Source organism: Dermacentor silvarum, chromosome 5 (genome assembly GCF_013339745.2).
Source record: "Dermacentor silvarum isolate Dsil-2018 chromosome 5, BIME_Dsil_1.4, whole genome shotgun sequence".
NCBI lineage: Eukaryota > Metazoa > Arthropoda > Arachnida > Ixodida > Ixodidae > Dermacentor > Dermacentor silvarum.
In genome coordinates, this window is record NC_051158.1 from 24,179,031 (window position 1) to 24,202,514 (window position 23,484).

The 23,484-nt window shown below is 48.4% G+C and overlaps 2 protein-coding genes across 5 annotated transcripts in view; both read left to right on the forward strand.

Moving 5' to 3' along the window:
- LOC119454009 (sodium/calcium exchanger 3-like) overlaps positions 1 to 21,416 on the forward strand; it is a 50,472-nt gene extending 29,056 nt beyond the window's left edge. The window contains exon 10 of one of the 4 annotated variants that reach the window (XR_007466994.1): positions 21,122 to 21,416. The gene's annotated coding sequence lies outside the window, so the exon portion shown is untranslated. The other 3 variants (XR_007466995.1, XR_007466996.1, XM_049667535.1) reach the window with 3 other exon arrangements.
- LOC119453090 (sodium/calcium exchanger 3-like) lies at positions 1,355 to 18,919 on the forward strand. Its single transcript, XM_037715086.2, is given in 13 exon segments — positions 1,355 to 1,736; positions 2,304 to 2,430; positions 6,681 to 6,809; positions 7,655 to 7,783; positions 7,785 to 7,865; positions 8,611 to 8,778; positions 9,280 to 9,342; positions 9,859 to 10,031; positions 11,354 to 11,592; positions 12,347 to 12,685; positions 14,836 to 15,014; positions 16,557 to 16,886; positions 18,643 to 18,919. Coding segments are annotated over 13 exon segments (2,526 nt in total). The 5' UTR covers positions 1,355 to 1,398; the 3' UTR covers positions 18,874 to 18,919.
- Positions 21,417 to 23,484: the final 2,068 nt, after the last annotated feature.

Below are 23,484 nucleotides of genomic sequence, written 5' to 3' on the forward strand. Positions count from 1 at the left end.
CGAAATGCCGGTGTTTGACAACCATCAGCTACCGCACCGTTATTCACTCGGCCAGTTGACCAACTGACTCACTACCAAATGAAATTATCAGCCACATCATTATCAAAATAACCATTCAACATATATACGGGGCATGACGCCAACGTTAACTCTTATTGCTCCTCTTCCTTTCATATCGTGAACGTTAACAGATCTTTTTTTTTTTCATATACGAAGAGCTCGCCTATACTCCTATTTATGTGTGTTTAAGAGAAAACGGTGAGGCCCTCCTCGCGTGAGAAAGGAAGCGGTGGCTTAGAGAAGCTCATTGGCCGCGAGCCAACGCGGAGAACTGTCTGTTTGACCAGTTCCGTAGCTTGGCAGCTTCAAAACTCTCTCTCTCTCTCTCTTTCGGGTCGTCTTCGTTCCTTGACAGAGCCACAACATGTGGCGAACGCTCTCTGTAGGTGTTGGAAGGGAAGACTTCTCAGGGCAGCTTGAGGAGCCTTCAGGTGTTGGACTCGTCGTCCAGCTGATGTAAGGTGTGAGGGTCGCCTCAACGCGAAGTCTCCAGAGAGGCAGTTCCTCTGCTGTAGTAATGTTACGGGGGAAGATAGAAAGACGCACGGGGGAGATTTAGGCGCGTGTGTCCAATCGAAGTAGAGATTTTTGAGGCTGAAACCGTACATTACAAATCGAAAGCCCGCTTTAAGTCAATGGAACGTTAGTATAAGCTCAACAGAATGTCACAATGCTTTCCGTGTGGACCCAAATTACTCGTTCCTGCTTTCTCTTCTTCTTTTCTCCCCTTTTCAACCTGTGGACGATTGGTTACACCCTTCGGGAGACAATTGCCAGCCTGATTCTCTTTACGTGGGTGTATGTGTGGTATCTATGCGTTTACATGATTATGAAAAATTCAAGGGGCGCTTAGTTATCCCTCGTGGATGAATGCGAAAGCATTGCGACCACCGCGCGATGTCTATGCTCTTTCTGTCGACTTAATTTAATTGCGCCTTAACTAACGCCAAATGTCGTGGGTTCGAATCCCCCCAAAGATCGAGGGTTCGACTTCCAACAAAGGTCGTGGGTTCAAGTTCCATAATGAACTCTACCTTAATTAACTGCGCTTTAATTAACTTCACCGTAATTAACACCAAAGGGGGTGGGTTCGAGCGCCTTAATTATCTGCATCTTAATTAACTGTGCCCAATTGACGTCATCAACTGCCTCGATTGGCTCACTTGACGTTTTGGACCGTCAATGGTCACGCCAACTCCCGACAACGCTGCATTTTCCGCCTCATGAGCCATATAATGTCTCCGCGTTAATAATTTCTTGTGCATCTCACCTAACGCAGGACCACCACCCCTTGCAGTGCCACCAACGCGGACCTCCCCTCCGGAAGAATAAGCAGCCATGGACTCTCGCGCCAACTACACGTGTAGCGACGGGCTGCTGCTTCCATTACTGGACGAGTCCAGCTGGTCGCGGGGCGGCCGCTCGTTCGTCTACCTGCTGGGCCTGTTGTACTGCTTTCTGGGCGTGGCCATCATCGCGGACGTGTTCATGTGCGCCATCGAGCGCATCACGTCCAAGACGAGGCGGCTGACGCTGTCGGCCCAGGTTCCCGGCGGCCAGCCGGACATCATAGAGGTCAAGGTGTGGAACGAGACCGTGGCCAACCTGACGCTTATGGCACTCGGGTCGAGCGCGCCCGAGATACTGCTCGCCATCATCGAGATCGTCGGAAGCGGGTACGCGCGCGCGCCTCCGTTTTCTTGCTTACCACCGATTTCTTTTCTATGCTTTTTTTTTGCCGCTAGTGCATTTCTTATCTATTCTAAATTGATCCGACTATGTACCTGGAACATATCTGCAATAATCTCTCATTCATTCGCCAAGTGGGAGCTACACGGAACGCATGTCCTTCCGTGTCGCGACAATCCCTTCGGTCGTTCTTCTTGCCACTGTACTCTATATTACTTTTGCTATCGTTCCACGGAAGTTTCATTAAGTGGAACACCTTAATCTCCTTTCATATAGGTTCCACTAACTAAATTGAACATATAAAAAAAAAAACGAAACTTGGGACACGCTTAAGCTTCACCTTTAAAGGTGATTCAATGATTTCTTCTTTTTTTTTTTTTTGAGAAGGCGGAAAAGGGGTGATCGGCAGCTTAGTACAAGCTAACGGTTCCACGGATATAAAGAACAAACACTAACACACCAAGCATTAGTACAGCCATAATGAGTCTTTAGAAACCAACAAATACGGTCACCTATATTGCTATCCACAACTTTACCGCCGCCATCACACGCAGATTCGTAGCTGGCGACCTGGGTCCCGGAACCATCGTTGGCTCAGCGGCCTTCAACCTGCTCGTTATCACCGCTGTGTGCGTGGTATCGATTCCGGCCAACGAAATCCGGACAATACGCATGATCAAGGTACGAACGTAATTATCATCACTGCGAAACATGCGGACCTGTTGTTTTGTGAATTTATGCATTCGTAGTTATTTGAAATAACGAAGTTATCTGAAAGCCGGATGAAGGTGATGAAACGACTGGCAGTTTCGCCCGAAGGTCCAAGTCCAGAAAGCTTCTCGAGCTTCTGGAGCTTCTCGAACAGTGTTATAAAATGCATGGTGAGGAGAGTGGGTGGGGGGGAGGGTGTTGGTTCGATGCAGCACGCTAGGGAAACTGCTGCCGCGCACCATGAGACATCGCCCTGGCAGTTGCCAGGTGTCTCAAAACGCCGGTGTGACGCGGAGCGCCGCCAGGGGCGCTGCAGGCGTCGCACGTCAGTGGTGCACGAATTGAAGCCGAGGAAGAAACAGGCGTTTTTTGATTTCTCGTGGAACTAATGGCCGCCTCATCGCGTAGTTTAGATCAAGGATCATAATTGTGCTATCTGCCACAGGCTATTTTAAAGATTCGGTGCAGCTAAAATGAAACACCCTGTATACCCGGGGACAGATTTCTGTTGCAGCGCCGTGAAAGCTACGGAGCCGAAACTCGCACTTTTTTACTGCGCATCTGCATACACTTCATGAAGCAACTGGAAGCTACGCCGCCTAAAATTAACCGTAATAACAAATGAAAAACTTGCTTAGGAAAAGGATTTAAGTTTCACGCTGTTCCTAGTTTTCTGGCTTTCTGGTATTCATTTCTGGTTTTCCTGGTCCTGTAAACCGCCAGCAAAACGTCGACACTACTTGGCGTACTAACGCAAAGCTCAGCTCCGCACGTGCGAGCGCATGCGTGTAGCTTTGGCTGTGATGCCAGTGAAAGTTTTCGTCGGGTATATATAGCAGCGGAAGCCAGAACGCAGCCCTGGCTCCGCCATGAGCCGACGTCTCCGCGCCTGCAGCTAAGTTGCACATTGCTTGAGATTGCATTAATAGAGAGTTTTAGCGTGTCCGGTATTCCACTCAACGCAGGCGGACTCGGCGTTTACCGAAATACTGGGGAGGCTACATGCAACGGCGTTGCATGTAGCCTCCCCAGTATTTCGGTAAACGCCGAGTCCGCCTGCGTTGAGTGGAATACCGGACACGCTAAAACTCTCTATTAATGCAATCTCAAGCAATGTGCAACCTAGCTGCAGGCGCGGAGACGTCGGCAGCGACGTGATCTTGAATGTAAAGTGACCATTTTTTCTGACGCGGTTCATGGTTGAACAAACACCACGGGATATCGCTACGAGCGTTGCAGCTGCGTCCGCAGTGGCTGCCATTCTCGTATTCTATAAACCGCAATACGCAAATGACCAGGCTATAGAGCATCCCTATGGCGGGCTCTAAACGACTAATCCCGCGATAATACTGTCGCGGAGGCGTTATGAGCGGTTCGCAAGCGACAAACGCCTGAGCAACTGGTCGCAAACGAAGCAACAATGGGTTCAATCGTGCCGCCAATCGGACGTTATTGCGAGAGACGTCAGACGCCCGACAAGATCGATCGAGGACCTCGCTCGAGTAACGTACTCGGTAGCGCGTGACACCCCCGGAGCGGAAACGACGGCGTTTGGACCTAAAGCTAACAAAGACCCACGGCGACAATGACACAGCATTAGAAGTGCACCTGCGCGTGCGTACAAACAGTTCGGAACGTTTGCGTAAAAGGCTAATTCAATTCTGTACGACTACAGTCTTGACTACATGTCTTGCCATCACCTGCGTCCGGCAAGTTCTACACGAGTTCAGGCACGTTCCAACCAATCCCTACATTTCCCAACCAACTTCTTCAATCAAGGCACTTCCCAAGCTCGTGTTTCAAACTCCGCGGATGCTCGCGTACATTTGTGTGGGACGGACGGGCAGCCAGTGTGCAGTAAGGGATGCTAAGCGAGAAAAACGGTTTCACATGTATCGGTAAATAACGTCTGCAATACCAAAAAACGCCGCTCCTACCAACGTTACAAAGTAATCTAGTAACGGTGGCTCCTACGGCGAGAAAAGACGCGATAAGCCAGATGTGGCGCTGAAGGTAAAGGCGGATGGCGAACCCGCCTTGAAGTTCTAGCATCAACTCACCGCGACGTCATCAGATTTTGATGGCGCCTGCTTTGACCTGCGTAATTGTCCCTCCGCAAAAATGAACTATACAGTCAAACGCCTCTATAACAAAGTGCTCGGGTCCTCCGAATAATTCGTTATACAGGTCACTTCGTTGTAGAGATCACGCATCGTATATCACTCGCAATACAGCAGGGTAATCCCGCTCAACAAGGGAAGATATGTATTTAAAATGAATTCAAGAGATGCTTAGTTAAACAGGTAGCTAACGTTTTTTTTCTGCATACCTTGTCTGATGCAATGGGCCAAATGCAGCCGACCTTATCGCACCGAGGTTCTCGGCGTGCTCAGCGGCGAAGGGTGGGAGTGTCGCACGGCTATAAGCTGCGCATCGCGCAATTCATGTGAAAATTCTTCTTTCGTATACAGGCTGTTCAACAATATGGCCGGTGACAACCTAAGAATTACAAACAAGCACATCCCACAAAAACGCAGTGCACCTGCACTTCCCTTCTGCGACATAGCCGTGCCAGGTATTGTTCGTTCACAGTTTAATGATTTGGATCTGCTAATGTAAATGCTAGGCTAATTGGAAAATGAAAGGCAGTTGTTTCAACCAAAAATGTTGGCTATTGCTGAGCAGGGACATCAAGATCACTCGTGGAATTTACCCTAGACGAGCAGGTTTCATCCCGAAACCAGTGGCACTAAGACCGATCTGTACGGAGAAAATAGTTGTTTTAAACGCGCGTAACCGCTTGACGTCAGCCATCGAAGAAAAGGTCAGTTTGCAAATTGTGTTCGAGTTGGACAGCGTAGATATGACTTGTAATTGATAGCTTGTCACCGACCATATTTGTTGCCTTCGTTGACATTCGCGCCCTTTCCGCCTTATAGATGGCGTTGAAGGCGTCGTCGGTCGTCAGTTACGTTTACATCGTCACGTTGTCATAAATGAAGACGTCAGCCGTCGCACTCGATTCTGTGTTACTGCAAGTAGTGTTAGCATGCGAGTTGAGCGATTCCCGTTGCAAGGCAGCGGGACTACAACACTCGCGGACATCAGGGCATTCGTTTCGTCAAGTGCGCCGCTGGCGCAGAGCCCCGCAGCGGGGAGTCTGCGGAGGGCAGTGGTGGCAACGCTGCGTGGCGTTCGTTGCCAAGCAACAAATCAGCCGTCGGGAACCCCTAAACTCCTTCGTTGTACAGGGAAATTCGTTGTAGTGGTCTTTGATCGTAGAGGCGCTCACAATGCGTATGAAACACAGGAACCTGGCAGGGACATAATCAGTCCTTCGTTATACAGGTCATTTCGTTGTAGAGGCGTTCGACTGTACTTTTATGTGAGCCAACGATTGGACGTGGCATGTTTCGGGAAGCTTCACTGAGCCAACGCGGCTCAAATACTTTGAAATCTGTGACGTCATGCTGACGGAATAATTCTGTCGTCATTCCTCGCCCACGGCAAAGTGCATGAAATTGTTGACTTAACTGAAACAAAGGGAAGAAAAAAACATGCGTATCTATAGCACATTTTAGAATCTACGTGAAGCGAAGCTTTCAGATTGAAAATACAGTAGTTGGGAAGCCCGACGGTTAGAAGTTATAGTCACCTGCACTTGCGTATATGCATCGACTGTCAAAAAGTTGTAGCACACTCATCCTAGCACTCGGACACGCATTAGCCCTGCTTACGAGTTACGTCACCAGATCGAGCCCAGCGTGTCCCGAAAGAAGCGTGAGAGAGGAGCCCGCGGTGGCCGCGCATGACGCGTTTCTAGGCGTTCGCACGCACTGGCGCGCCACTAATTTCGGAGGCCACGCGCAGAATTCGCGGTGACGGCGCTAGATGGCGCCGAGTGTTCTCGCTTCCTTTAAGTCGTACTTCTTTTAAGTAAACGCTGTTTTATTCATTGAAGCACAAAAGTAACTGGAATATACCAATGCATTTTGTTGGACACTGAAAATAATTAATATCGCGAAACCGGTGTAGAGTCCAGAGAATTCGTTACAAGTGGATACGCCTTGCGAACTCACCGGCTATCATTTGTAGATTTAACTACGTGCCGTAAAATAATTAAATAAAAAGGCAAATGTGAAAGGCATCGCCTCGCGCACAGTTATGACGTCATGTTCTACACCAGCTCGTCTATACAGTGTCTCGAACGCGTCTCGCAGGTGTTCGGCATCACAGCGTTCTTCAGCGTGTTCGCCTACCTCTGGCTTCTCGTGGTGCTTATGGGTTCAAGCCCGAACGTGATCGAGCTCTGGGAGGCCATCTTGACGCTGCTCTTCTTCCCGCTGCTGGTAAGCCCGACGCATACCGCCGAACCACTTGCTGCCCGCAGTTGCGGTGTTGGTGAACACTTACAGCATTTCATTTGTATGTGTATAGCTGCTAGCCAACCTTATCGGTTGTTTTCTGAGGAACGCTTTACACATAAGACACGACGCGCGCCACTTCAGTTCGGATGCGCCAGACCTTGCCAATGCCTGAGATCTCATTTACCGACACACTAAAATTTTATAGTCGCTTCGTGTGGAATACAGACTCAATGAGAGTCTGTAAGTACGGTCTGTGTTAGTTCATTTGTGTTGAGGTAGGTGTTAACGCGTTGTGCTTTACCTTGTTTTTTTTTTTATCTCACTATCTTCTTTTATCCCTCACAATATCGCCTGGAGTAGCATGCTAGGCTAGTGCCGCTGGTCTAAGCATTCATTCATTCATTTTCAGATATAATTGAACTTTTTCTCCCAACCTTACCCTGACCGTTCTTTTCTGAGCACTGCGGTATGACAGTGGCTCTCTCAAAAAGTTGCGAAATCGAGTACCACTACTGTGGCGGTCGCCTTATAATAATTGTCGCTTGGCTTATTGGGAATAGCGAGAACAGGACAAATATGGTTTTGAATATTCTTGTCCCGTTCTTCGCGAATTTCCCGAGAATTCAAGGAACATGTACCCAACAAGCTTTGTTTAAAATCCTTCTTCAGTATGATTGTCGCCAACTGGCGTATCGGTCCTACATCTGGTCGATCCAAAAAGTAGTCCTATCTTTCAGTGCTCGTTCATATAAACACACGCGAACGAGGCCCATAGAGCTGCGCACCAGTGTTCGACGGCCAACTCCATGGGGGTTCTGGCCATGCAGGTGTTCCTGGCCTATGCGGCGGACACGGGCATCTTCTGGCCCGGGGCGCGCAAGCGCAGCGCCCAGAAGCAGCTCGAGCTGCAGACCACGGCCGACATCGCCGAAGACAACGAACGCCGTCGGGCCGGCCACGCCAGGAGGAGGCCCGGCACGCCGGGAGTTTTTCCCTAACGGCGAGCTCAACCGGGAGAACCTCTTGGACTTCATACGGGTCAGTCGGGAACGTTTCGTGCACGATGTCACAGACTAACGATGTGTGCTTCTCTGTTCCCGGCTTGAAAGGCACCGCGAGCTCAGTACTGGGCTGAGAGTATGCCGATAGCCTTTGGTGCAAACTGACCCAACATGCCGAACTACCTCAAGTGGTTCGAATTATTTTCGGAACCGTTCAGCTAGTGCGCCTCTCGTAGCATCCTACGTTGCTTTCGGACGGTTTACCCGTTCGTCAGTCCGTATCAGTTGGTCGGTCGGTCGGTCTACTGAGAGAATAATAACCTACAAATCAATCAGTCAATAAATCTATCGAACAGTCTATCAGTGCACGCGGCCAATGGATCAATCAATCCGCCAATTGATTATTCGGTCACTCAGTCAGTGGACTGATCGACCAATCAATCCAATGAAAATCAGTTAATCAATCACTCAGTCAACCGATCGAGCAATCAGTCGTCAATCAATAGGTCGATGCATCAGTCAGTCATTCAATCACTCAATCAACCGGTCGACCAATCAGTCGTCAACCAATAGGTCGATGAATCAGTCAGTCAGTAAAATTACCCACAAATCAATCAATTGATCAATTAATCAGTAAATCTGTCGATCGATCAGTCAGTAGATCTGTCGATCAGTAGTCAGTCAGTCAATGAGTGGCTCAGTGAGTAAATCAATCTAGCAAGGAATCAATCAAATATAAACATTTCTCCCCCCCCCCCTCTTCCTGTGTCGCGTGTGTACAGGAGATCCGCAAGCACCCCGGGCTGACGGACGAGGACGCGGCTTGCCTGGCGGCGGCCAAGCTGGCCGAGCAGCAACACCACACGCGCATGTGGTACCGGGTGGGCGCCATCCGGGACCTGACCGGAGGCCGCCGCACCACGCCCAGCATCAACGAGAAACTGCAGAACGTGAGTGCGCTGGCTACTGCGCACATCCGCCCGATGACGCAAACCGAATGTAGCTTCGTAATAAGAACACCAGGGGAAGGATCTGGCGCTGCAATCGTAGAAACACTGTGAGAATGAACGATAGTACACTTTTCTGCAATATTTGTAGCGTATTCGTTAAGTGAGCCTGTTGTAGTGTTCTTATGCTCTCATGGGAGTAGCATTTAAGTGTTGGAGCTCGGGCGAGTTGGTGACCGTTCATTTCGATTGTGTTCACCAAGACTGCGTGTGCTCGCCGCTGCCGATCTCGAAGGCCACGCGCCGTGGTTGCGTGCTAAAAAACCTTGGCTGTATATTTTTCCTCACCGTTGCCATCTCCACTGTATGAGGACAAATGCATGCACAACGGCCAGAAGCAGAATGGGACTGGGACTTTTGTTCGCTATAGACGTAACTTCGTTGTACACATTGTTCGCTACAACGAGGTTCAATACTCTAATGCGCCTTTCATTCTCGTTGCAGAAACTCGACCAGGAGGTACGGGAGATGTTCGCACTAGCTGCTCAGGACGAGACTGACGTAAAGGTGAGAAGTGGACCTTAGTGGACTACATAATCAATCAATCAATCAATCAATCAATGCACACACAGCATACGGCGCGCGGCCACGATGTTATCGCGCGTGGACTTTCTGCGGAACATCACGGCGACGACGACGGCGGAAGTGCGCCTTGAGTGTCCATATAATTGCTATCGCAATAATACCCGATGCAGAAAGGTGTGGGGGTAACAGGCTAAGCAAAGCGTTGTCTTGAAATTGAACATTCGTTACAAAGTTTCGATATCTTTAAAATTAAATTAAATTAAATTATGGGGTTTGACGTGCCAAAACTACCATATTATTATGAGGCACGCCGTAGTGGGGGACTCCGGATTAATTTGGACCATCTGGGGTTCTTTAGCGTGCACCTAAATCTAAGTACACGGTTGTTTTCTGCATTTCGCCCCCATTGAAAAGCGGCTGCCGCGGCCGGGATTCGATCCCGCGACCTCGCGCTCAGCAGCCCAACACATATCTTGTGCTTGCTATGTTCACACGTAGGCTGCGGACGAAGTGGAGCAGGGCAAGCTGCTGAAGCCCGTGCCGGAACCGGAGAACAAGAACGTGGCCACCATCGAGTTCAACGCGAGCTCGTGCGCCGTGCTCGAGAAGGCCGGCAAGGTGGACGTGATCATACGGCGCAAGGGAAAGCTCGACTGCCCCGCCACGTGTAGGTGAGTACACGGAATACACGAGTGGTGCTGCATTTCACACTTGTTTCGCGCTGTGAGCGTAAGACACGTGTGCGAAGCTCCAATATTCTTCTTTGTAATTGATCTTGTGAATTGGTGTTCCTTTGTGCGATAAGCTAACGCAGAAGGACCACGTGAATCTGCACGTGCGCAAACATTTCTCCAGGCATTTTTTTCTTTTGTTACGATGCGTATCGTGCTTGTACGTGTTACGATGCACAGTCAACCACAAAAGTTTACGGACCACGGGATCTCAGAAAACGCTGAATATCCATTTAAAGGTCGCCAGTAAAACTGTGCATCACAATTTTGTTCACATATACCAGTAGAGGCTCGAAATGGGAATACCAGGCAGCGTTTTGAGGCTGCGGGCATATTGAGCTTTTTTCTGAGGTTCTTTGGTCCGTAAACTTTTGTGGTTGACTTTGATTTTGGTGTATCTACGCACCGTATTTTCTTTCCGCTTCTTTCGCTCTTTTCTATGTATATTCTTTAGAAAAAAAAAACAGTGTGTTCTGTTCTAAACGTTCACCATAAAAATACTTAACTGCGGACGTCTATTCTTATTTATGTCCGTGGCTGTGACGAGGCGCACAGGCAGGCAGAAAGGAGCGGCATAAACCGTAGACAGTTTATTGGGCAAACTTGTATCGTTAAACCTAAGATACAGTTCGTCGTGCGATCGAAAAGCAACAATGCGATGGCGTTCGATTCGAGTTGAATGAAGGCCTCTTGTGCTGGCAGGTTTTATACATGCGTCCCATCGAATCTTATAGATGCGCGTGCGGCAAAATGTTGTCCAGATCGATAGATTGACTATCTTGATTGATCGATCAGGTGGTGATTGGTTGGGCGGTCAGTTGGTGGTTGATTGTTCGATTTACGAGTGGATCATTTATTTCTGTTTAAATTATTGATTGAGGAATGATTGATTGTTCGGATGATCGATTTAATTGATTGATCATCAGGTTTAAGTCCCGAACTGAGAGTGGGTCTAGGACGCCGTATAGTGGAGGGTTCCGGATGAATTTCAACCACCTGAGGTTCTCTAACAGGGCGTAAATCCAACTACACGAGCGGTTTTGCATTTCGCTCTCATGGAAATGCGGCAACCGTGCCCGTGTATTGAACCCGCGACCTCGCGCTCAGCAGCGGAACGCCATGTAGCCAATGCGCCCCCGTGGCGGATAGCGGCAGACTTCCCTCTAGCGATTTTAGTAGAGAACACAACCGTTTCCCCGCTTTAACGTACGGAATGCCACCCCGCGCGTTATACGACGCACTCTCGACGTCTCTCGCCGCAGGGTCGAGACCATCGACGGCACGGCGTTGGCGGGCGAGGACTACATGGAGCTGCGGCAGATGGTGATGTTCCAGCCGGGCGAGACTCAGCGCCGCGTCACTGTGCAGATCGTGGACGACAACCAGTGGGAGCCCGACGAGACGTTCTTCCTGCGGTTGTCCCTGCCCGCCGCCAGCGACGGAGCCGAGGTCGCCTTGGGTCGGAAGTCCGTCATGGAGATCACCATCATCGACGACGACCGTGAGTGTCAGTCATGACGTTGCCTCCGAGGACGTTGCCTTATAGAGCGATGTGCAGTATTGATGTCGTCCAGGAAAGGAATGAGAAGTGGTCTCGCTCGAAGTTGAAAACTTCACTTGAAGGCATTTCGCGGAATTGTAACGTTGACGCGTACGCTGAAAATGGACACCGCGAGACTCCCACGAATCAGACATGTATATACCTGCTTGTCATAGCGCTTGCGATATTGTGCCGGTCTGCCTGTGCCCCTATCTGCTTGCCTGTCCGTGTTCGCCCCTATTGTGCTCTATGCCTATTACAGCCTTCCTACCCACCTCTGTCTGTCTTGTCTTGTCCTGTCCTGTCATGCACCGGTCCGTCCGTCCATGTGTGAGCGTATGTGTTTCTCTGTGTGTGGGAGTGTTTCTGCGTGTGTGTTTCTGTGTGGGAGTGTTTGTGTGTGTGTCACTCAGGCCGAACCCTTGAGGCTTATGCGTCTCTAAAAGCCTCGAACCCGTTCCTCCGTCCCTTCTTCTGCACCTGTATGAGCTAGCCAACCTACAACACCATTTCAGTGAAAAGCTCTATTCCTTCTCTTTTTGTTTTGTTTTACGCACAGCTTTTATATAACGACTCCCCCCGCTCTCTGCAACCTCTGTATAGTTCACTCACTCTCTCTCAAGCGCATATAGTCCCTTCTGCGAGCGCCCCACTGTGCGATGTCCTCCAACCGCTGTCGCATCTCTCCCTGCACTGCGGCGCCTCGTACGCGCAGAGCCCGGCATCTTCGAGTTCCGGCGCCGGGGCCTGCTGGTCCGCGAGAGCGTGGGAACGGCGCAGGTGGCCGTGGTTCGCACCAAGGGCGCCGACGGCACGGCCTACGTGCACTGGCGCACGCGCAGCCAGACGGCCAAGGAGGGCGAGGACTTCCACGGCGGCGAGGGCAAGCTGGTGTTCGAGCACGGCGAGACGCTCAAGAACATCGACATCCCCATCGTGGACGACTTCGAGGCCGAGAAGGACGAGCACTTCGAGGTCGAGCTGTTCGACGCGTCGCCCGGCTCCGGCCTGGGACACCTGACCAAGACCACCGTCACCATCACCAGCGACGAAGGTGAGAAGTGGGGCCTAGTATATATAGACCTATATATGTAGCTGTTCGATTACTCGCTTCGCCCCGCCGTACAGACCTTTCCGAGTAAAGACCTCCCCGGGAACCACTATGCGGGGCGAGGAGAGGGCGACGGGTTTGTGATGTGGTAAAAACAAGAGAATTTCGCAGTGGGCTAGTTGGTTCGACATGATTAACACCGTTGCGCAAAGCGACGAAGGGACAGGGCTTGGGCGAGAAAAACAACACGCGATACTTGAGCGCTCAGGTGTCGTGTGTTGTTTTCCTCGCCCGAGTCCTGCCCCTTCGTCGCGTTGCGCAACAGTGTTAATCATCGTAAAAACAGCTACGTGTTAACGGTAAAAGAAAAAAAAAAAAAAGCTACGCCAGTGCTCGCGCTCCTCGTGAACTATACTTTAATTGGCCGAGACGTATAGGCCGCCATGTAACGAAGTACGACGCTATGAAACTATGGCCCATGCTACGCAACTACGTACAGAGTCGTCCACTCTTGGGGTGAACACGGCTCAGTGTGGCCGCGCTCCGCGAAGCGCCAGTCCGTGCGACGCGGCCGCACACCGAACCGAAGCGGCGCAGGCGCACAGGGCCTAGGGGAGGTGCCTCGCGCCGACTGCTACAGCGCGGGAGCGCGCCGCGCCGCTCTAGCTTTGCTTTTAAGTACACTTCACTAAACGTAGGCGATCGAGCGGCCGAGGCGGCGTCGAGGGATAGCGCGCTTCACTAACTGGAGTATTTTCCCGCTGGTTTTGTCTACAGCTTCCGAACAGCCTGCTTAGTCAATATGCGTAAACAGAAACAAGCTTCTCAGCACAGAAACAACTAAGCCTTTTTTTTTTTTGCATGAGGGTAAAATAACAGATAGGTAACGACCTTCGGTGGGAATCTACCCTCGAGCTCATGTGCGAGTCGAACGCACCACCTTTGGCGTTAGGGCGAAGTTAATTAAGGCACAGATAATTAATATAGAGTAAATTAAGGCACCCGAACCCACGACCTTTGGTGGGTGTCGCGCCATCCACCTTTGATGGGAATTGAACCCACACCCTTTGGTGTTAATTAGGGCGAAGTTAATTAAGGCACAATTAATTGAGGTACAGTTAAATAAGGTAGCGTCAATTTCGGCACTGGCGCCCGCGACATTTGGTCGGTAAAAACAAGCAATAAGAGGTAACTACGTATTCGAATGAGAATGTCAAGTAATTTAATGAATGTCTCTTGAGCGCGCAGGCTTTCCCCTTCACCCCTTTTGGCGTATGCTAAACTGATTGTCAATTTTTTCGTCATTCGCGGGGCGGTGCCCCTGTGGCATAATAACAATAGTTGCGAAGATTCATATCGTCCACTGACATCAGCGCCGGTATTCTGTAGCGATGCCTTATGACTTATTCTATACTAGTCTTATGATTCACCGCTCACGGCCGGCTGATCCCGTTGATAACGCGAGCGCACCGTCGCTCTGACCGCTGACAAAGCGCGATAAGCGCGAAAAGGCATTATTACCGGAAAGGCATCGCTACAAAGGATTGGGCCAACGAAATTTATGAATCCACTGGCTCTGGGATCGGCTCGCCAGTATAGTTTAGGGTCGACATGACGATCGAAAACCGATGGCTATTCATTAATGCTCTCGCAGTAAAAAAATGATGGATACTCATTATGTTGCACATAAACATCTAAACGTCGCCTCCCCCCCCCCCCTCCCTCCCGTCCCTCCACGGCCTTTCGCGCGACGGAAGAAGTCGCGTTTGCTCTCTATATATGGTGATTGCAAAGGAGGAAAGAGATGCCTAATTCTGCAGCCCTTCGGGGAGCACGGCGCAGAAAGCGCGTTCGCTCCCCGTGAAAGCGCGCGTCCCTCGCGCCCTTTCACTCGCACATACTCGCCGTTGACGTCATACGGAACCTCACGGCGACGGCGACAGCGACGGCAGAAATCCGCTTTGGAGTGTCCATATAATTGCTATCGCAATAAAAGTGACAAATAAGCGCCAAAAGAGCGGGGACTAAGAATTCAAAGTGGCGCTCGTTTCTTCATTCAGGAAACAGCTATGAATCCGTGGATTCAGCCTCTTAATTGTAGTATCAGTGCTGCCTGCTTGATCATAACACATGCCTCGTTCTCCGGCGCGCAGAGTTCAACACCATCGTGAACCGGTTGATGCTGATGACCAACACCAACGTGGACAAACTGAGGCTGCACTCCGCCAATTGGGCGGGTCAGATAAAGGACGCCATGAACGTCAACGGCGGCGACGTCGAGAACGCCGAGGCCGTCGATTACGCCATGCACTTCATCACTTTCGGATGGAAGGTGAGGAGGCGCTGAGCATGCGCTGTCCTGTCCCACTGTCGAACTACCGTGCTGTGAGCCGTGGTCTCCGAGATCGGCGGCGGCGCACGGGGTCGCGCGGCCCGATTTCGGAGGACATGTGTGATTTTTTCTTTTTCAATCTTGCGGGTCATATTTGACCAAAAGGGACAATAAGGAGACATGCTGAGTTCGGCTAGATTTGCACATCGCACCGTTGTAGCAATCGGTCAGTCTTAACTTATGCTTGGAAGCCTAGAAAGACAGGAACAAACGAAAACAGAAGGTTATATGGGCAAATCCACTGTTACGTTCGTGCATCATCTTGACGTGACGTCATACATTTTGGCAACAACTTTATTTCTTGTTGTTATTCAATAAAAGAAGAGTAAAGATTGAATTGCATTCTAAGCTATGCCTACGCTCAACCTCGCGACATTTGGGAACTTCCCCTGCATAATAATCTACAAAATACGCGGAAATACTGTATATTTCCTGACTTCGCTCTGACCGGGTAGTTGCGACGTGGCCCGAATTTCAAAAATTTATGTTTCGTCTCTGTTTTCTGATCTAATCGACGTATTTCGGGCTGGATAAACTCAAGTAAAGCACTTAATGATAGTTCTACCTGGTCTGAACAGAATTAATGTTTCTCTCTCTATAGCGTCCCTTCCATATTTCTGATCAGTGTTCCTTTAGAACCATCCCGTTGACACTCCTTTACTGTTTCAAATAGCCATCTTTGAAAAGTAAGAACGCAACTACGTCATCTTGCCTGCCGAAGAAGTATATGTCAGCAAGATTTACCAAACAAAATGCTTTTTTTTCCCACGAAAGTAATGTAACAGCCGTGCCGCCGCATAGTATAGACGTCAAGCTCTGCAGGTGCTCTACAGCGTGTTTCAGCGAACACTTAAAAAAATTCTTACAGATTGCCCGTGGCAGATAGCATAATTCTAGTTGATCAGCTGGTCTACTCGAAGAGGCGGACATTATTTTCACAAGAAATTGAAACGCATAATCGAATAAATAACAAAAATTCTCTAATTAAGTTTTAACTAATTACCTGATGGCCCATATTGCAATTTACAAATTGTAGCCATGTAGTTCGCAAGGTGGATCCACTTGGAATTAATTCTCGGAATGACACCAGTTTCGAGATATTAATTCCCGAACTTTGCGGAGAAATGCATTGGCGTTCCAGTTAGTTTCTTAACAAAACGTCACTTTATGCATTGAAGCACAAAATTAACTGGAACGCCAATGAATTTCTCCGCAAAGTTCGGGAATTAATATCTCGAAACTAGTGTCATCCTGAGAATTAATTCCAAGTGGATCCGCCTTGAGAACTCCAGGGCTACAATTGGTAAATTGCATGTCCGCCTCTTCGAGCAGACCAGCTCATTAACCAGAATTGGGCTATCTGCCACAGGCAACCTTAAATAAATTTTGAAAGTGTTCGCTGAAACACCCTGTATAACACAACACTGTGTGTGTTATAGCGACGTGTTCTAGCTTAGAGGATGACCGGCCCGTTTCGCACAGGTACTCTTCTCGCTGGTGCCGCCTACGGGCTTCATGGGCGGCTGGCTGACCTTCTTCGTGTCTTTGGCTGCCATCGGTCTACTGACGGCTATCATCGGCGATCTGGCCGGCATTTTCGGCTGCCTCGTAGGCCTGGAGGACACGATTACCGCCATCACGTTCGTCGCGCTGGGCACTTCCCTGCCCGACCTGTTCGCCTCCAAAGGTGCCGCCCGAGCGGAGAAGTACGCTGACAACGCAATCGGAAACGTCACCGGAAGTAACTCCGTCAACGTGTTCCTGGGTCTTGGTCTGCCGTGGGTCCTGTCGGCTGCTTACTGGCAGATAAAGGTGAGCGGCTCAGATGTACCAGAATGGATGTGCGCAGTGTCGGTTCGATGTGGGCTTGTCGGTTGCCATGTGGGCTTGTCGGCTGCATTTTGTCAATAGCGATTTATAATGCACCAAACCCCCACACACACTTACACACCCACAAGTTCGCCCCGCCAATTGCTCTGCCGAGGACGTACCTTCCTAGGCCGCCGAAGGCCAAGGATTGAGCTGTGCAATGCTATCGCACAACGACTTTTGCGAAGGCACATAATCGTGCATCGTGTTCTGATAGCAAGATTGGCCCGTTCATCCCAACTGCACCCCCCCCCCCCTCACAAACACACGCGCAGACACACTCGGCACACGCACACGCACACACACACTTAATGCCCGTATTTGACCCACACATACTCTGCCCACTCACACACACAAGCATAGACGTACTCGACACAAACACACACACATAAGCGCACAGGTCCTCATATTTCATTTCTAGTGACTGTATACTGGGATACCATTATGAGATCACACCATTCTTTGGTATTTATCGACATCCACATGACTTTTCTCCTATGTCATAGTCACTTGTGAGTTATGACGTCTTGATCCACGTGTTGCTGTATACGAGTCCACAATGTCATCTATGGTCAACCAAAAACAACAGCAGATTTAGCATTTTTGTTCGTTGCATGGTACATAAATGGTGTTTCAGAGTATGCGCATTCCAAATCCCTTTTAAAGATAGAAAATATTAGTTAATTAAGCGGTTTCCTCGGGATTGCTATTTCACAGGCATGCATTTTTTATTCAAGGTAACAATTAGGTAAGTAATTAGGGAACTTAGACTAATGAACGTTTCAACCAACAAAAGTAAAAAAAGTCAATCTATTGATTGATCCCAGTTCAAGACTTGAAGCCTGTCATCCGAGGAGGTCATAACTGGTTCCAGACATGCAGAAGGCTTATGCCTTCATTGTTTGCAGAGTATGAATTTCTGCAAATTTTGCCCGGAAAGCCGAAACTTAATTGCCAAAGATCTCAGCTGTCACGCCCTTAATAAATATTCGTGAGTCCTGTGACTACCTATACGCTTCACCATCTTGACAGCGTGAAGCAAGCGTCCTTATCCAGACGAACTGCCGCTCGGTGAGCGAGATTGGAAAGTAATCTCCAAGCGTAACACGTGACATTCGGGCTCAGTTGTTAGTGGGCCGCAGCGTTGGCCAATGATTTCTTAGGCGTAACCAGAGCTCCAGAAAGCTCCCTACGCGTCTATACACTGAAATCTGTACGCCCGCTTTTTCCGCCTTCTAGTACAGCATACCACATCGGTACGCTGTGTGTTGAAGACAAGAAGTATTCGATTACAAGTCTACACTCAAACATTGTTGTGCAAAACGGGTTAAAACAAACTAATGAAAACGACGATGTAATCATGACGTTACCTCGAAGTTTCAATTGAAACCAATGCATTTAAAATGCCGCTTTTGTTTTCTTAGTCTATTGTAAGTCTTTGTGGTTTATATTCTAACCTATGGTAACTATTTTGGTGCTCACGCACCCTCCCCTCCTCAATCTCGATGTGCAACGTTGACCCTTTAAGCAAACAACGGCTATAACGAAGTAATGGTTACAGCAAAGTATTTTCAGCTTGCCCCTCAGCTTTGTTAATGCGAGGTTTCGCTGTATTCTGTAGCAACTTGTAGGTATTTGTGGCTTATATATCTTTGTTTACAGTCAACCACAGTCTTCAACAATATGTGTGCTAACGCAGGGGAGCGTCTTCAATGTTCCCTCTGGTTCCCTCGGCTTCAGCGTGGGCATCTACTGCGCCTTCTCGTTAACCTGCATCGCGCTGCTCATGCTGCGACGAAAACTGGCCTTCTTCGGCAAGGCTGAGCTGGGTGGTCCTCGAGCGGCGGCTATCGCCAGCGCCGCCTTCATGGTGTTCCTGTGGGTCCTCTACATCGTCCTGTCAGCTCTGAAGACGTACAACCACATCTGAAGGCGTACAACCACATCTGAAGACGTACGACCACGTACAAACCACCTTGCGCTGCCTAACTAACACGATTTCAGTGAGAGCTCTTTGGGGCTACCGCCGTTTCGGGCTGCTAAGGGAACGTTTTTTCGCTGAAGGTTCGGCTTCTCGCGACGGACTGCATCGTTTATTTGGAGCGCAGACGGCGTGTGACCCGGCGTGAGGTCATCGATTCGTTCGAGCCATGATCGATTCAATGCCGTAAAGCGTGACAGGCTTCCGCTTTAAGGATTCTGTCGACTCGCCTACAGAAGCACGTTTAGAACAGGAAAGTTGCATACATTTTGCATGTTTGTTCGAAGACAAACACGGAAATATTTGCAGAGGCATCGGATAGAGACACAGACTTTATTTTTAAATCAGTTTCGCAGATCATTCTCGGAGGATGTGCTGCGTCACGTCCGAGGGTGACCTGCCATCGAGAGTTCCTCTGCTCCGTCCCCGCTTGTCGTCTCCCCTTTTCAATATTGTCGTGTGAATGTTTCCGCAGGCGGATCATGCGCTGACTAGTTGTAACGTCGTGTATTCGTCCGCAAACTCGTACGCCGCACATCCGCCATTGTTTGCATAAAGCTCGCGATACTTTCGGTAAACACGCGCCAAGCCGTAAAGCTGCGTACATTATACATACCATATTTCCGATAACTTTTCACGCCAACGGCAACGACAAATGACAGAGCGCCGCTAGCCCTTCTGCCAAGGGACGCTGATGCCAAATAGACTGAGTAAAGAAGTATTTATTGTAAGGCTCAGCCAAGCTGCTCATACTGGCCCAGCGCGAGCAGCGGAGTGCAGATGTACATTACACAGCGAATCAGTGTACAAAAATAAAGAAGACAGATAGTTGGAACCACAAACAGCCAGCGCTGATTGATTTTGTTGCACATGATAATTGCGAAAATATTCCCACTGCCAGCCCGGCGATGCTGAGATGGTGGTATCTACGGAAACAAACACTTGCTCTGTACAGAAGGATGAATCGATGGAAAATGTTTATATGGAAGTTAATGACACGCTGGCCTATGTTAAGGATCGCAATGTGGACAAAAGGAAGCGCCCTGCTTTCAGGTTTCAGGTATGGTGTGGCACCTTTAAAATTTGTTCGGCTTTATATTGATGGCGCGTTGGCGACGTCTGATTCACATCTAAATGAACACTTGATAGGTCATTATTTAAGTGTTTACAATCCTGGTACAGATGTCAAAGTTAAACAAAAAGAACAACACCCGAAAACGTTCAGTGCGCTTGAGCGTTCTATGATCCATTCGGAACAGTGAGTAAAATGGCTGTCGACTAGCCAACGCACATGTTAAACAGCAACCTGTGGTCAGCTGTCTACGATGAACACCGATTCACTATCTATTGAGGAAGCACAGTGACCTCTTTAAATGCAAACATATCGACAGTGCATTAACCTTCAATGAATAGCTTTCAAGAAATGCATGTTGGTGAGCTTGGTGGACAGGATAACCTGTCCTCTGCAAGCTCAGTGAGATTGTATTGACTTTTGACGAAGCCATGGGCAGTGTTGGGCAGTGTTTCGGGCAGTGATGGGCAGTGTTGTGCAGGGTTTGTTGTGCAGTGATGGCCTTGGGCAGTGTTTCGCGATTGGTGTAGGGTGTAGCATGCTAGTGTTTTTGTTGGTAGGAGGGTCACGTTGAGTTTCGACCGTTTATCTGTTAAATGGTTGTACCTTGCCATGTTGTAAGGTCATTGATATTATCTGGACCTCCGACGAAAACTATTGCAAACACACTGGGCAACTTATTGATGATGTCCTTGATGGTGCGGGTGAGAGGTTGGTGGGGTATTGTATGTTTTCCATGAGGGTCCTGTTGAAAAAACCTACATTTTCAGTGAGAGGTCGTTGAGGTTGGGTTGATTTTCATCAAAATCTGAAAGAAATGTTTGTGCATCCGGCGGACTGCGTATCAGGCGTGTGGTAACAGGTTGCCGTGCGGGTGCTCGCCTATGGGGACATGATATATTTCTGCCGAACGTATGTTAAAGAAATCTGCCTTTTTATGTAAAATAATTGAGAATGTGTGAATGTTTGATGACATATTTTGCAAAGAAACTTGGGCAGTGTTTCATTGATTTACTTGGTGGTCTATGTGATAGACTGTTTGTAACAGACCAGTGTGTAAGGCTTGTTGACTGTTTTCTGACCGCCTGCTGAAGGTGTACTTTTCAAGCGCTCGATGACTGCAAGTGTGGTTAATTTCTGCCGAAAGACTGCAGGAACTCGTCAACGCACTGTTGATATTTTGCTGTTTGAGGGGGCCTAGTGTGTGTACCAGCTCCGACAAAGTTGGTTGAACAAGCAGATCACATGTCCATGTCTGACTAGATGCTGCATTCCTTAGAACAGTTGTGAAACGAGTTCGCGTGCCGGCTGGAATGAACATTCAGTGACTGCATTTTTCCATTGTTCATGCTGAAGTGTAGCAAAGCGGTAGAAAGATTCGAAACAGTTACTCTCTTATGAAAGAAAGTTGTCTGTACAACGTTTGTTCGCAGAGTGCATTAATCGCTGTGTTCAAGTTGCAGTCACAAAATTACTGCACTTGGGATCTACAATGTGACATCTGATACGTAAGAACAAAGTGCGGCAGCTGATTGAATTTTATGATATCTTTCTTTGGCACATTTGTTGAGGTTCCTCTTAATGATCGCAAGCAAAAAAAGCCACTTTTCAACATTGCCTCACTTCAATTCTTGTTATATACCTTGTATTCTTGTCACTACAAACTCAACTTGCTGCACTTGCAACAAAAAGCTGTTTGCGCATGCTCAACAACTGTGGAGGGGACCATCGTGCTATTTCGCCATACATACCACCGCAGGCAATGAATGAGATCTTTTATGTCGACATTCAATACCGTCCACAGTTAAAGGGAACAGGTAATTGTTATGAAAGCAAGTATAGTTTCGGCGTCTTTTCCTTGTTGACCAAAGAAGCGTTGTCAGTATGATGTCTTAGGCTGATGTCTAATGAAGGAAAATTAGTTTGCAAGCCCTCGTGCCAGAGCTAAACCGTAATTAAGGCAGGAATACTCAATAAGTGTTCCTTCTACTTGAGCTGTGTGTCGTGCATATCTGACTGTGCAAGTATAGCTTTCACGTTACTTAATTACTTCACTAGAGCTCTGGCTTTCTGCGTCAATTTCGCATTACCCTAGCAAAATAACGGTGCCTGCTGAAGCATCCATTTCTTCTCTATAAACATATACACCCTTTGAGGCTTATCCTGTCCCCAAACAAATAATTATCATCTGTCTTGCGTTCATTTTTTTTTGATGCTGCGCTATCGGTACTTTCAACTCACAAACATCCATGTGATTATCAGCATGACATACAACTTTCCAGATAGGGAAATAGCGGATGCATTGTTAAAGGAGATGTACGCAAGATAGAAGGCGATAAATGTTTGGAGAACAAAATAAGCAACAAGGGGTGAAATCGCTTCTTTTAGTGTACCTCACTGTAAAAAAAAAGGTTTACACCTTTTAGGTTGTATCTTGTCCGCAAACAATAATCGTCTTCTGTCTTGCTTGCGCTTCCTGTCTTGAAAACTCGGCGTTCGCTACTTTCCTGTCGAGAATGCAATGTCACGTTGATAAGGCGTGTGCCGTTCGTTACTCGGAAGTACCGGGCTCGCAGCGTTAAAGAAAGGAAATGCGGACAAGACAGATAACGATTGTCTGGGGCCAAGAAACCACCCAAAAGGTGTAAAGTTTTTTTTAGAGTGTTGGTACTACACTCTCTACACACTGACTGCTAGAGAGGGAGTAACTTCTTGTTCCATGTTTAACTCCATTTTTACGACATGTGTTTACCGATGTAATGTGCTCACTCTTCCGATACAGTACGTTCACTTTGCTCATCCCAAGTGGAGATAATATACAGTACGATCCATTGTTAAGAACACCTAACTAGTATTCGAAACAACATAGCTTGTACGTATCAAATTGAGGGGACAAACGCGCTTGATGTGGCCCCGTATGCAGACATCTATTGGTAAATAATATTATGCGAGGCTCTCGCGTAAAAATTGCAGCTGTAATCACAGTTTTACTCAGTCGCGAAACACTAATTTAGCGCTTTCCTTAACAGTGCACCATCACGAGTGAGCCCAAGAACTCCCCTAAGTACAGATAAATATGAGAGTAGTTATTCCCACAAAAGGGAGTCATCAGGACTCCCTTTTTAAGAGTGTATAAGAAGTTGCGAGAACTGCCTCTTCCTTTTTCGGTGCCAATTCTGTCATGACCTGTGTGCGCGTAAGCGCCTCTTCTGGAACCTATATATCGTCAATCGTCGACATTGATATTCTATTTAACGCTGTCTGTACTTCCTGGCAAGCCCATAGATTTATGTATTGTTTTGTTTCCAGTTCACAGCGCTTTAGAGGTGCAGGGTATTTGTACACTTCAGTGCTAAAACCCACTTCATTGTGTAAATATGTGTTATACCATTTATCTGTCTCTTTCCGTGTCTATATTCGCAAATATTTGTTCTTTTACTTGTACCACTTCACGTTTTCTCGTATGTTTACAGCACACTTTATGTTCA